Source organism: Trachurus trachurus, assembly GCF_905171665.1.
Source record: "Trachurus trachurus genome assembly, chromosome: 22".
Classification (NCBI taxonomy): Eukaryota; Metazoa; Chordata; class Actinopteri; order Carangiformes; family Carangidae; genus Trachurus; species Trachurus trachurus.
Window position 1 is genome coordinate 9,272,745 of NC_139907.1, and position 11,653 is coordinate 9,284,397.

General features: G+C 43.2%; 2 protein-coding genes across 2 annotated transcripts; both read left to right on the forward strand.

Moving 5' to 3' along the window:
- Positions 1–232: 232 nt before the first annotated feature.
- On the forward strand, positions 233–1,342 carry nkx2.9 (NK2 transcription factor related, locus 9; the record flags this gene model as incomplete). Its single annotated transcript, XM_083997781.1, has 2 exons — positions 233–395; positions 753–1,342. The coding sequence occupies 2 exons, from the start codon at positions 233–235 to the stop codon at positions 1,340–1,342; spliced, it is 753 nt and encodes a 250-aa protein (XP_083853907.1).
- Positions 1,343–8,966: 7,624 nt separating this feature from the next.
- On the forward strand, positions 8,967–10,674 carry nkx2.1 (NK2 homeobox 1; the record flags this gene model as incomplete). Its single annotated transcript, XM_083997857.1, has 2 exons — positions 8,967–9,333; positions 9,995–10,674. The coding sequence occupies 2 exons, from the start codon at positions 8,967–8,969 to the stop codon at positions 10,672–10,674; spliced, it is 1,047 nt and encodes a 348-aa protein (XP_083853983.1).
- Between the last annotated feature and the right edge of the window lie 979 nt (positions 10,675–11,653).

Genomic DNA, 11,653 nt, shown 5'->3' on the forward strand with positions numbered 1-11,653 from the left:
CTTATGGAGTGCTGTTTGTGTAAACACTGAGCGCAGTGCACACAGAGCTGCTGTTTGGACAGCGCGTAAAGTGGACACGATCCGCTGCGGCTCTCTTTTTTGTTGTTGCTGCTGTTGTTTTTTCATTTCTTCTCCTTGGACTCCGACTTTACTTTGAGTGCGTGTTTTTATTTCCTGCGCAAAAAGAAAACGTCAATATACCACGGATTTGCAAAGGACGAAAGGACGCGCGATGGCTGCACCGACCAAGTTCAGTTTTTCCGTCAGGAGCATCCTGGATTTGCCTGAGCAGGATGCGGAGGCAGCGCCGCGGTCCTCCCCGGTGTACTCCTCCTGCTCCTCCAGCTCGCCCTACACATCCTGGATGATGGAGTGCGACCGCAGCCCTTGCATCTGTAAGTACACGTCTGAAGCCTTTAAAGCTATGGGTGGTGATGCTGATGCTGGGTTTGATAAATGTCAGCGTTAAAAAAAAATAAAAAACATTCATCCGTTCGTTATAGCATCTTTATTGCTATTTTTTATTTGAACCAGTTTTATTTTGAAACTGCAATGTGATACCCGCGTGTCTAAATTACAGATATCTTATGAAAAATGATGTAAACTTTACCCTGATCCTGATAGATATATAGATAAATATAAGAATGCATTGATGGATGTCCATTTGAATAGAAAAGGTGTAGAATAAATCTTTATTATCACATTATATCAATAGATATGTGGGCTAACCTGTGACCTATTTATCTCTGCAGCTTCCGATGAAGGCAGCCTCGAGGCCTCCCCGGACTCAACCAAGCCGGACGATTCGTCCCTGGACTCGGAGCCCGACAAGAGCAAGAAGAGCAAGAAGCGCCGGGTGCTGTTCTCCAAGGCCCAGACCCTGGAGCTGGAGAGGCGCTTCCGCCAGCAGCGCTACCTGTCGGGCCCGGAGAGGGAGCAGCTGGCCCGGCTGCTCAGCCTGACGCCGACCCAGGTGAAGATCTGGTTCCAGAACCACCGCTACAAGATGAAGAGGGGCCGGGCGGACGGAGCGCTGCTGCTGCCGGACGTGGAGATCGTGCAGCCGCCGCCTTTGCTGCGCAGGCTCGTCGTTCCGATCCTGGTGCGCGATGGGAAACCTTTTCACACCTGCTTACTGGACACGGAGAAAAGCGGCTGTCTGCCTCCTCCCCCCTCTCATGCGGTACCCTTCCCCTTGGCCTACCCGTCTCTGCAGCAGCATCATCATCCCTCCCCGGTCGCTCTTCCTCCCAGGTACCAGCACTTTCCCACCGCGGCGGCCTCCAGATTCGCCTGGAGAGACTTTTGGAGCGACTCGGTCCACTTCAACTCTTTCAAATGAAGGCCCTGTTTCAATGCACAAACTCATTTAGAAATTGCATCAAATGTTTTCTGAATGTTTAGCAAATTTTTTGAGCAACTTAAACATTTAGATTTTTCATTATATAATAGGCCTATAGAACAAAATGTATTTTGCACATTTTATTTTGATATTTGTTATTTTTTTAAATGCTGATTTATATTTTTCTCAAACGCGGGCTTACTGGTGTAGCCTGTATTTTTAATTATCCGCTGAGATTATGTATTTGTTAAAACGTTATATTTGTATGAATAACCTGTTGTTGTTGAAGGCAAATGTGTACAGTAGGCTGCATTAGGCGGTAATAGAGGAGGTAGCAGCGAAGCTATATTATTATAGCCTGAATGTCTGAAGGAAAAATAATGTTATTTGTTGTCTTTAAGGAGACTTTCTTTAAAGGTTTTTTACCTGTTTAAACTGTTTCTATTTGTGAACAAAGTTATTAATAAAACATCTCACATATTTTGTATGATACATGTAATATTGTATGCGCTTTCTTTCTCAAATGTAGTCCAAAACAAACGGATGCAAAATGGATGCAAAAATTCAGATTTTATTTTATTTATTTGAGTTTACCTTAATGTTTGGTTTCATTTTTCCAAACAGTAACCTCTCAAATGTGCGTTAAATCTGTTCAGTAGCTTTAAAACCATAGTCAGTGGTCTAAAATATATTAAATTAGCAAAATGTAAAATCAGAAGCAGGTCATGACAGAGGCCTGGAGGCTTTTCTGATGGTAAAAGAAACTAATTATGCACCCAGAAGCTGAGCAAACATTACTCCTAAAGGGACTGGCTTTGCTTAAGCATAAGAATACCCAGTAAACATTACAGCCTCTCTCACTATAGCTCCCTGTTGTCGTCTGGGACCATGGGCGGCTTTTCACTTTAATACCATTAACTTTTGTTATTCTAAAGCTATTAGTTCTCTGTGGTCATCTTGGTTTATGTACTGTAAGTGTGAAGAGAATATGATTTTTAATGGTGCAACGGGCTGCATTTAAGGCAGAGGACTGATTCTCTAATTTTATAAGTTTCACAAGAACAGGTGCAGCTGCAGAGTGAGATGCTTTTATAGATATATCTATAGATAGAGGCAAGAAAATAGGGTTTTTCTGAGGATATAGATATACACAGAATGTTATTTTATTTATGAGTGCATTTATGCAGCTGTTTAACACTGTCTTCAAGAGGGAAGCACTTCTATAAATTGTGGAGAAACTGATGTTGATTTTCATATTCTTAAATCCAGCTGACTTATGCTCGGGTCATTTTGTCGCCTCAGTGACGCGTTTCTGGTCTCGTTGGAATATTTCATGATGAATAATATGCTCCGGTGTTTAAAATCATGTCAGTATTTCATCAGTGACGAGGGGGGTCTTCTGCTTTCACGCCCCCTATAATGTTGTTTGCTCGTCCTGTGACCCTGCAGCCCATCGTCCCTGTCACCTGGCCCTTTGTCCCCCTCGCTGGGGCCACCTTGTATCACATATGGAGGGGACTGGCCGAACCCCTCAGCTCGCTGCATCTCCCCTTAAACACTCTTTTTGTCTGTGTGTCTCCCTGTGAATGGACCATTGTCCTTTATCCAAAAGGGACCGAGACAAAATCTTTAGTGTTTCAATTCTCGTGATGTTTAATCAGTCCCTGCGACAAATTTATGAGGTTTAACTGCACAATGGTGTTTTAGAGCATCTTGGGGTTTAAGGGTGACAAAGACAGGCTTTTAGAGGTTGCCATTGGTTTTTTAAGTTGGTCAGAGGAATTGTCTGAAAAGGATGGGCTTGTATTAGCCTGCCCATCCTATAGTTTTACTCACTGGCCCCGGGGCCCCTTTCAGGAAAGTTATAAGATCCACGTAAACTGGGCCACAGGAGGAGTTTTGTTAACTTGTTTCAATTAACATTTAATGCATATTAGGTTTTAATGGCCTCCACACAAAGAAACGCTGATTCTATACTCAGTTATTGATAAGTATTTTTACTCAGATGCAAAAAGTTCCCAAACGTTGGCCTTTAAGATCTTTATCATTGTGGCTCGTTTTGGTTTGATTTAGACACGAGGATCATCTAAAAACCTTCAGTACAGGCTACAGGGCTGAACAAACTATGGTTGTTTAAACACATCGTCCTCTGAGAGAACGTCCTGCAGCTCTTCTCTCTCAGACGCAGGAAATCAAATGGCACATTTAATGTGCATATTTTAGCCAAGATGTTTCAACAGCACTGAGGCTACTTTAATTGAAATGTATTCATTTGTACTAATTTTGGTTTTTAAAGAAATACTGCAGTTTTTTGGTGCCTATGGTTTATAGGTAGAAGACAGATGATATAGGATAAGTGCATAACTGTTGGGGGTTGGTGCAGACACTGATGTTTGAATTGAGAGGAAGCAAATTGAGATTTAATTTTACAGAAGGGAAACTATGCATGCACAGTTAAAAATAAAATATATATATAAAATAGCGGATAAATAAACAGTGGATAAATAAAATGTAGTCAACAAAGAAGCAGTTTATTAACGCGTGATCCTGTTTGGAAGTGAGTCTAAAGTGACTAATTAGAATGAGAGGCAGGTGGAGAAAAGATTTGGCCTATTGGTGGTAAAATGTCAAGGTTCTTATAACTGTATTGGCAGCTGAAGCTTGGCTCTTGTGTCTAAAGTTATGGTTACACATATCAGAAAAGATAAAACACCTGATACTCCACAAACAAAACAAAAAAATGTTAAATGCACAGGTGTTGTGTTTAGCTCCATCCTGCTTTTAAATCCCTCAAAGATTGTTTGTTTGTTCAAGTACAACTGCTGGGGGAAAAAAAACGTTTTCTACTTGAGTTTGTGAACTGTTTCAATAAGTGTTGAAATCAGATTTATGTTTGTAGAATAAGATGGCATCTCTTCTGATACATGGGATGTTTTTGTTGTTTTGCACATGATTTCAAAGGTTGAAGGTCAGACCAAAGGTACAGTTTCATCCAGTGGCTCTCCAACTGGCCTCTGGTACCAAGTTGGTTGTGTGTTTGCTCATAAACCCAACATTTATGTACTGGCGGCATGAATGCACATTTAGTGCATTAAATGAAGCTATAGTTAGTCATCCTCCTTTTAGAAAGAGGAAACTGGGGGCAGTGTTTAGCTCAGTTGTTAAGGCTACAGTCGTCACTACAGGCGGCCCCAGTTCGAATCCTGCGTTGAGCAGCCCTATCCTATGTGTCATTCCCCCCCTCTCTGCCTCCCATTTCCTGTCTCTCTCTCAACTGTCCTGTCTATTAAAGGTGAAAAAGCCCCAAAAAATATGCTTTAAAGAAAAAAGAAAAAAGAAAGAAAGAGGAGACTGTATTTTGCACTCACTTAACCCTCTAAAGTCTACTCACCAGTAAATCAACTGTTTTATTGAGAACAACAACTTTATTTCATGTGGAGACGAGCTGAGAAAAACAGCTGGAAGTGCAGATGTGAAACTTTTAACTGATTTACATTTGTACACCATTTAACAGTAAAAACTGCAAATTACTGAAATTTTCAGTGACATATAGGTCACAACTGTATTATGATGTCTTGCATTCCCTTTCTCCAGTACTAAATAATTATATCCTAATACATGTGTCTTATAATATTATTCTTGAGACATTGTCACTGTGAACGTATAAATTTTTTCATAGATGTACATTTTTCTTGCATTTTCTGCTTCTGGTAGCTTCATATTTTGTTAGATGCACAGAAATCAGACTGACAGATGAGTTTGTGTTGGACAAAATATTATTCATGTGACGTATAAAAGGTGTTTTAGACTTAAGGCTAAAATGACCCCAAATAAACCTGGAGCCTAGAGGCTCAAACAGTGAATGGCAGTGATGCTGATAACTTTCCCATCTTCAGCAAACACGACTAGTCTGTCTATTGCCCACATCTCCACTAGATGGCAGAATAAGACACCGTATCTTTGTGGAAACCCTGTCACCCCCACCTCCTCCTCCCGTGGTGACTGTGACTGAGTTGTGTTACATTTCTGTGGATGGGGGCAGTCATTGGATCCACTAGGGGGCGCGCTTCACTGGGAAAAACTCACATCACCACCAGGCTTTGACTTGTGTCTGTGTTGCTTTGCAGCTGCAGCTGATTGGACGCAGAAAGATGGCCGCTGCCCCCAGTGACGTCGTGTGGCCGCTTGGATCGACGCCTTACGTCAAAGGTCGTGTTTCATAGTGTTTATTTCTCCATGATGTTGAGTCATGGGAGGAAAAAACTGCCCACATCCAAAAAGTGAGTTTTTGCATTGCTTTGTGTGACATAATAATGATGACTGAATGAATATTACTCATCTTCTGTAGTTTACTTCAAAGTTTAAAATTAAAGAATGACGCACAGAGAGGTACTGTAGAAAGCCACGAGGTGGTGTGTGATGATGGATCACACCTAGTGGGCAGTTTTCTGTCCTCTGTGGCCTCCCTCTCATCCTCTGTGTTTTTCTGTCCTGTCGCTCATTTATTTCCTGGTGGATCAAAAGAGCTGTGAGAGTTTTCATGAAAGAAAACGGGGGAAAAGTTTAGAGGAGACTAGGAAATAACGGGACAGTTTTTCCAACTTTAGACGAGGCTGTGGACACTCGGGATGTGACTGATCAGATGATATTTGTTTTAAAGTGCGTCTCAGATGTTACATGCTCTCTGGATGCAAAATAGCATTAGCATCTGCAAAGTGTTTAGGGTTAAGGTTTCATATGCGCAATGGAGACAAGTGTGCGGATGTTTTAGTCTTTTTTATGCGCCACCAGATGTAAAATTCCCACCTGTTTATCTGTAGCAATGTGGGCATGAATATTTGAAGTCAAAAGTTTATTTGCATTTCTATTTAAAAAAGTATTTGATTTTTTAATTGGAAATATTAACAATAAGTAACAACTTGTTATTTTCTTGTACTCTTCATTGCGCTACTTCCTCTGCGCCCTGAAGTTCCTCTGTTCCGTGAATTATATCATGCGTCAGTCAGTTCATAAACAACAACCTGGAGCCCCGATAACAAAGGCTCGATAGCCCCATACCCTCCACTTCAAAGTGTCCTCATTATTCTGAGGAATTAGCCGGAACATTTGGACTAATTACCGCTAATTGACCATAATTGCCGTGCGCCAGAACAGGGAAAAGGTACTGATTAAGAATGCCTTGCGAAATTCCGTAATTAAGGAAGGCATAAGCAAGATTTACCTTGGATGCAGACACTGTAATTTTAATTGCCTGCGATTATATGGCCTGTGAATTATACGCCTGCACCTCGGCTATCATCCAAACAATTTATTTAAAGTGTAATATTTAGCCTCGGACTATATGGTAATATTGCTTCATTAAAGATAATTGGGAGGCAGTCGGAGGACGAGGTGCTGCTGGGACGTTACAGGGCTCTTTAAATTGGACCAGTGCATCTGATAGTAGCAGTGCACAGATGATCCAACGCGCACGCGGCCAGGAGCCAGTAAAATACACACACAAGTGTGTCTGATGAACCCCGTGACGAACTGTCACACTGATCTGCATGCCACTGCTGTCACGGGACTTGACTCCACACACACACATACACAGGTGCCAGTTTAACAGCTCGTTCCTGAGGATGCTGCAGCGTCACTAATTTAAGTAGAAACAAAAAGACAAACAATAAAACAAAAATGTTCAAAGTGAAACAAAGATCTGATTTTAGGGTAAACGAGGAATAAACCGGATCAGAGTGTGACAGCTGAGTGTGTCTGCCACCAGAAGACGCTGTGTTTCTTTAATTCCTGTATAAGGAGATATGAGTTGAACCTGCAGACACAGACCTCGGTCAGGAGCTGAGGGCTCATGCTGCTGCTGCTGCTGCTGCTGCTGCTGCTGCTGCAGGACCGCCGTTAGACCTCCAAACAGACCTTTACAAAACCAACGTTTTCAAATACTAAATACGCGCGTCATGGGTTTTCCAGTAGCTCCGGTTCTGATCCTGACATCCACAGACTGTGAGTTAGAAGTTATTGTATCGATATGAATTCGTCACTGCTCTTTTTTTTCTAATATTGCGACAATTATTATATTATTAGGCTATATTATGACAATAATGTTGCAACTGAAAACGAGGAGACAGAATTAACTCGCTTAATAATGACTCGTATTTAAGGCTAGTGCTTTATATTCAAACACTGACTTTTATGTAAAATAATATCAAAGTAAAGAAGCTAATTGCACACGTCTTCTTATAAAGATTCTGCAGTAATAATATGATATAATAATAATAATATTTTTTGTAGTGACGATAATAATTATAACGATAAGAAAATAATTGTTACAGTGTTTTACGTAAGTAATTCTGTAACATAATTGTTATAACTCTTATTTTTGACGCAGGAAGAACCCACCTAAATGTTCGTATGAAAGTGGACCACAAAAAATATCCACATGAGACAAGGCTGATTCTCCAGAGCAGGTTGGAAAAAATTACAACAGCAACAACATGAGCACACACACACACGCACATACAAAAAAAAAAAAAAACTTCTCTTCCGCTTCTGCGTAAAATGTCAGAAATGAGATGTGATTGACTTTCACTGTGATGGCTCCTTGAGCATTAAGGGAAAACGCTACTGAGGGCTACCTGGCGTTGTGCTGCAGGAGAGTACTTGAACGCCGTTAACTTCACACGAGAGCCTCTCCTGCTCCAGACTCTGTACTGTTTTTGTTTTTGTTGTGTATGTGTGCGAGCGTGCGTGTGTGAGTGTGTGTTTGTGTTTTATTACCCAGGTCTCTCAGAGGAGTGTGTGCATGTGAATTTAGGTAACACGCTGCCAATTGCGTCCAATGATATCAAAAGAAGAAAAAAAACGAGGGGGGTTAATCATTTACGCAGCCACTTAACACGCGGATGTGTATTTATTTACTTATCAGTATCAGTCAATTTCCCTCCCTGCAAGTGCACTTTTGCATGTCTGAGTACGATAAGGCATAACACAAACAATCCTGCAATCACTGGAGGCCTCTCATGGCCATTAAAAGTCAGTAGTTCAACTGAGGAGTGGTTCTCCAACTCTCAAGTCCATATAGGCCTCCTTTCATCAAGAGGCCCTCGTAAACATCACTACAGTTAATAAAGTGTATTGTGGTCACTGCAAACCCAAGGTGCAGCCGCGCGCTCATCAGCGACAGCAACAAGTCGCACCAACTCCTGACGCGGCAGCTGCAGCGGCGGCGCACAGCCCGGACACCGGCCGCAGCCGCCGGCACCGTCATTTCTGACCATGATGCTGATGTACAGCGCTCGTGTTATTGTTGGTGAGAGGGGAGCACATGTCTTGTAAGTGAAATTACGCTCGGCGAAAGGAGGCTAGAGCTGTTTTGTGTTGTTGCGGATGCCCCGCCTCTGATGGTAGCCTTAAACCTGGCACCCAGCTAAAACAAACCAAAGCCAGCACAGAGCTCCCACTCAATCCAATTAAGGCGGACTTGAGGCGCTCTCCTACGTGTTCATCTACCAGGATCGACGTTGAGACAACAGGAACCAGAGGGGCTTTGGCCAAAAAAAAAAGAGGAAAAAAAAGAGAAGGAGAGATTGCCTTGCCTTCTAATTTCTCCCTCTCCAGCCCCAGAACAATGTCGATGAGCCCTAAGCATACGACTCCTTTTTCTGTTTCCGATATCTTGAGTCCCCTTGAGGAGAGCTATAAGAAATTAAGTATGGAGAATAACAACTTGGGGGCACCTCTCACTTCTTACCGGCAGCCGCAGGTTTCTCAGGCGGCGATGCAGCAGCACCACATGGGCCACAATGGGACTGTGTCTGCGGCTTACCACATGACTGCGGCAGGTGTCTCTCAGCTGTCACACTCGGCCATGGGGGGCTACTGTAACGGCAACCTGGGCAACATGGGCGACCTGCCGTCCTACCAAGACGGCATGCGGGGCAGCGCCACGGCCACCGGCTGGTACGGAGCCAACCCAGACCCGCGCTTCTCCACCAGTGAGTACCTGCACCTGCACCTGCTGCTGCTGTCCTCGGACTGCAGCTTTTGGATCCATGTGTGGTGTTGATGGTGCATTTAGCGCTTTCTGTTGTTGCTCTCTGTCAGCTTTGCATGTGTGTGTGTGTTTGTGGGTAAAAGAGTGCACTGTGTATCCTTCTAGTCTGGGTTTCTGAATTTTATTATGAAGAAGAGAAAATATAAAGTAGAATAAATCCTCATGTACGCGGGCAACATCTGGAAAAAGTCTCCCCATGTAGAGGCGCACGGGATCAGCACATCCCTCTAATCTCTGCGCGTTTATTGAAAATAGTTTATCAACCTTCCTTCACCACATTAATCCGACTGTAACGTGCTGTCGGTTGTGAACTTTTTCTGCTCTTGTTAGTTGAAACGATTTGACCGTTTGGTTTATTTATCACAGTGGAGTTTAACGCGCACTGAAGGGAGAAGAGATCCTGCTTCCTTTGGATTCAGTTTGACACTTTTCTGCTGATATTGTTGTGTTGCACTCAGTTTTTTTTTCTTATTTAAAACCTGCCATTAATGAAAATACACGTGAAATTGCAGTGTTAAAAATTTTATTGGGTTGTCCACATAACAGATTTTGCAATTAATATCAGAAATGTAATTGTGTTTCTGCTCATTTCCCCCCCTCAGTCTCTCGCTTCATGGGCTCGTCGTCGGGCATGAACATGGGCAGTATGGGCAGCCTCAGCTCCCTGGCAGACGTGGGTAAAGGCATGGGCTCTCTGTCCAGCACCCCGCGGAGGAAGAGGCGAGTGCTGTTCTCCCAGGCGCAGGTCTACGAGCTGGAGCGACGCTTCAAGCAGCAGAAATACCTGTCGGCGCCGGAGAGGGAGCACCTGGCGAGTATGATCCACCTCACCCCGACCCAGGTGAAAATCTGGTTCCAGAACCACCGGTACAAGATGAAGAGGCAGGCCAAAGACAAGGTGTCCCAGCAGCAGATGCAGCAGGACAGCGGCTCATGCCAGCAGCAGCAGCAGCAACAATCCCCGCGGAGAGTGGCCGTGCCGGTGCTGGTGAAGGACGGCAAGCCGTGCCAAGGCACCGGACACACGCCTACGTCCTCGGCGCAGACGCATCACCCGCAAGGAGGCAATGTCATGATCATGTCCAACAACACGTCCGGCCTCGGGCAGCATCAGAGCCAGCAGGTGGGAAGCACAGGTCACTCTCCAGATTTGGCACCGCACTCCTCCAGTCCGCCGTCACTGCAGGGCCAAGTGGCCGGCCTCTCCCACCTCAACTCCCCCGGCTCAGAGTACGGCTCGGCCCTGCAGTGTTCAGCCCTGTTATACGGCAGGACGTGGTGACAAGAGGCGCCGGCTTTGATTTAAACAAAAAAAAAAAAGAAAGAAAAAGAGGAGAGAAAAAAACACGGTCAAAGACTTCGACAAGTTTCACTGTAAATGTGCGCATTTGAAAAAGAACCGAGTGAAATCGGTGCAGCTCTTGTTTTGAAATTTTCACCCTCTGGGAGGAAGTGTGACTTGTCTGGAAGAAACACTCGTGCAGAAACTGCGGATGTGAAAAATCTTGGGATTTATTTATGTAAATTATATTGAGAGAGGAAGAATCAGCAGTCACAGTCACATAGGCCGCGTTAGGTGGAGGAAGTGAAGCTGAAAAAGGGAGGCACGTAGAGCAGAGGACTGCTGAACATGGGTGCTGTTAAAATCCCTTTCACAAAGCACACAAACCAACAAACACACGAGATGACTCTGATTTATAATAGAATTTAATGTAAGCCGTAGATCTAGCTTGTATATTTCTGTAAAAGGTTTGAATTTTAGCTATCTGTTGTACAAAAGTTTTTGACGCTATTGCCGGTTTGTTGTCGTTTCATTGGTATTTGTACGTTTTATTTCTTTGTAACTTATATAGATATTTGACTTACTACAAAACAGTCCTATTAATAAATTATGGAAACATGACAGTTAAGCTTTTTATTGTGAAATATGTCAATGCGGTGTAACGGCAGAAATTGGCCCCTGGAAAAAAAAAACCCATAAACAAGGCAGCATTATTATTATTAAATAGGCTATTATTATATAATTATTATTAGTTTTCTCTTAGATTTGTTTTTATTTGTTCCAATCCCTGGGTTTATTGTGATAAATTATTGGCTGTAGATTTAGATTCCAGTCCACACTGTTGCTAAACAGGTTCAGGTTTGGCAAAGTGACAAAACCAGACCAGAGTATCAACACTCAGGCTCTTTATTGTGGCATGACAGATCAACACTGGAGCCTATTTCTCGGTTTTATTCTGTGACAAATCACACAGCCTTCA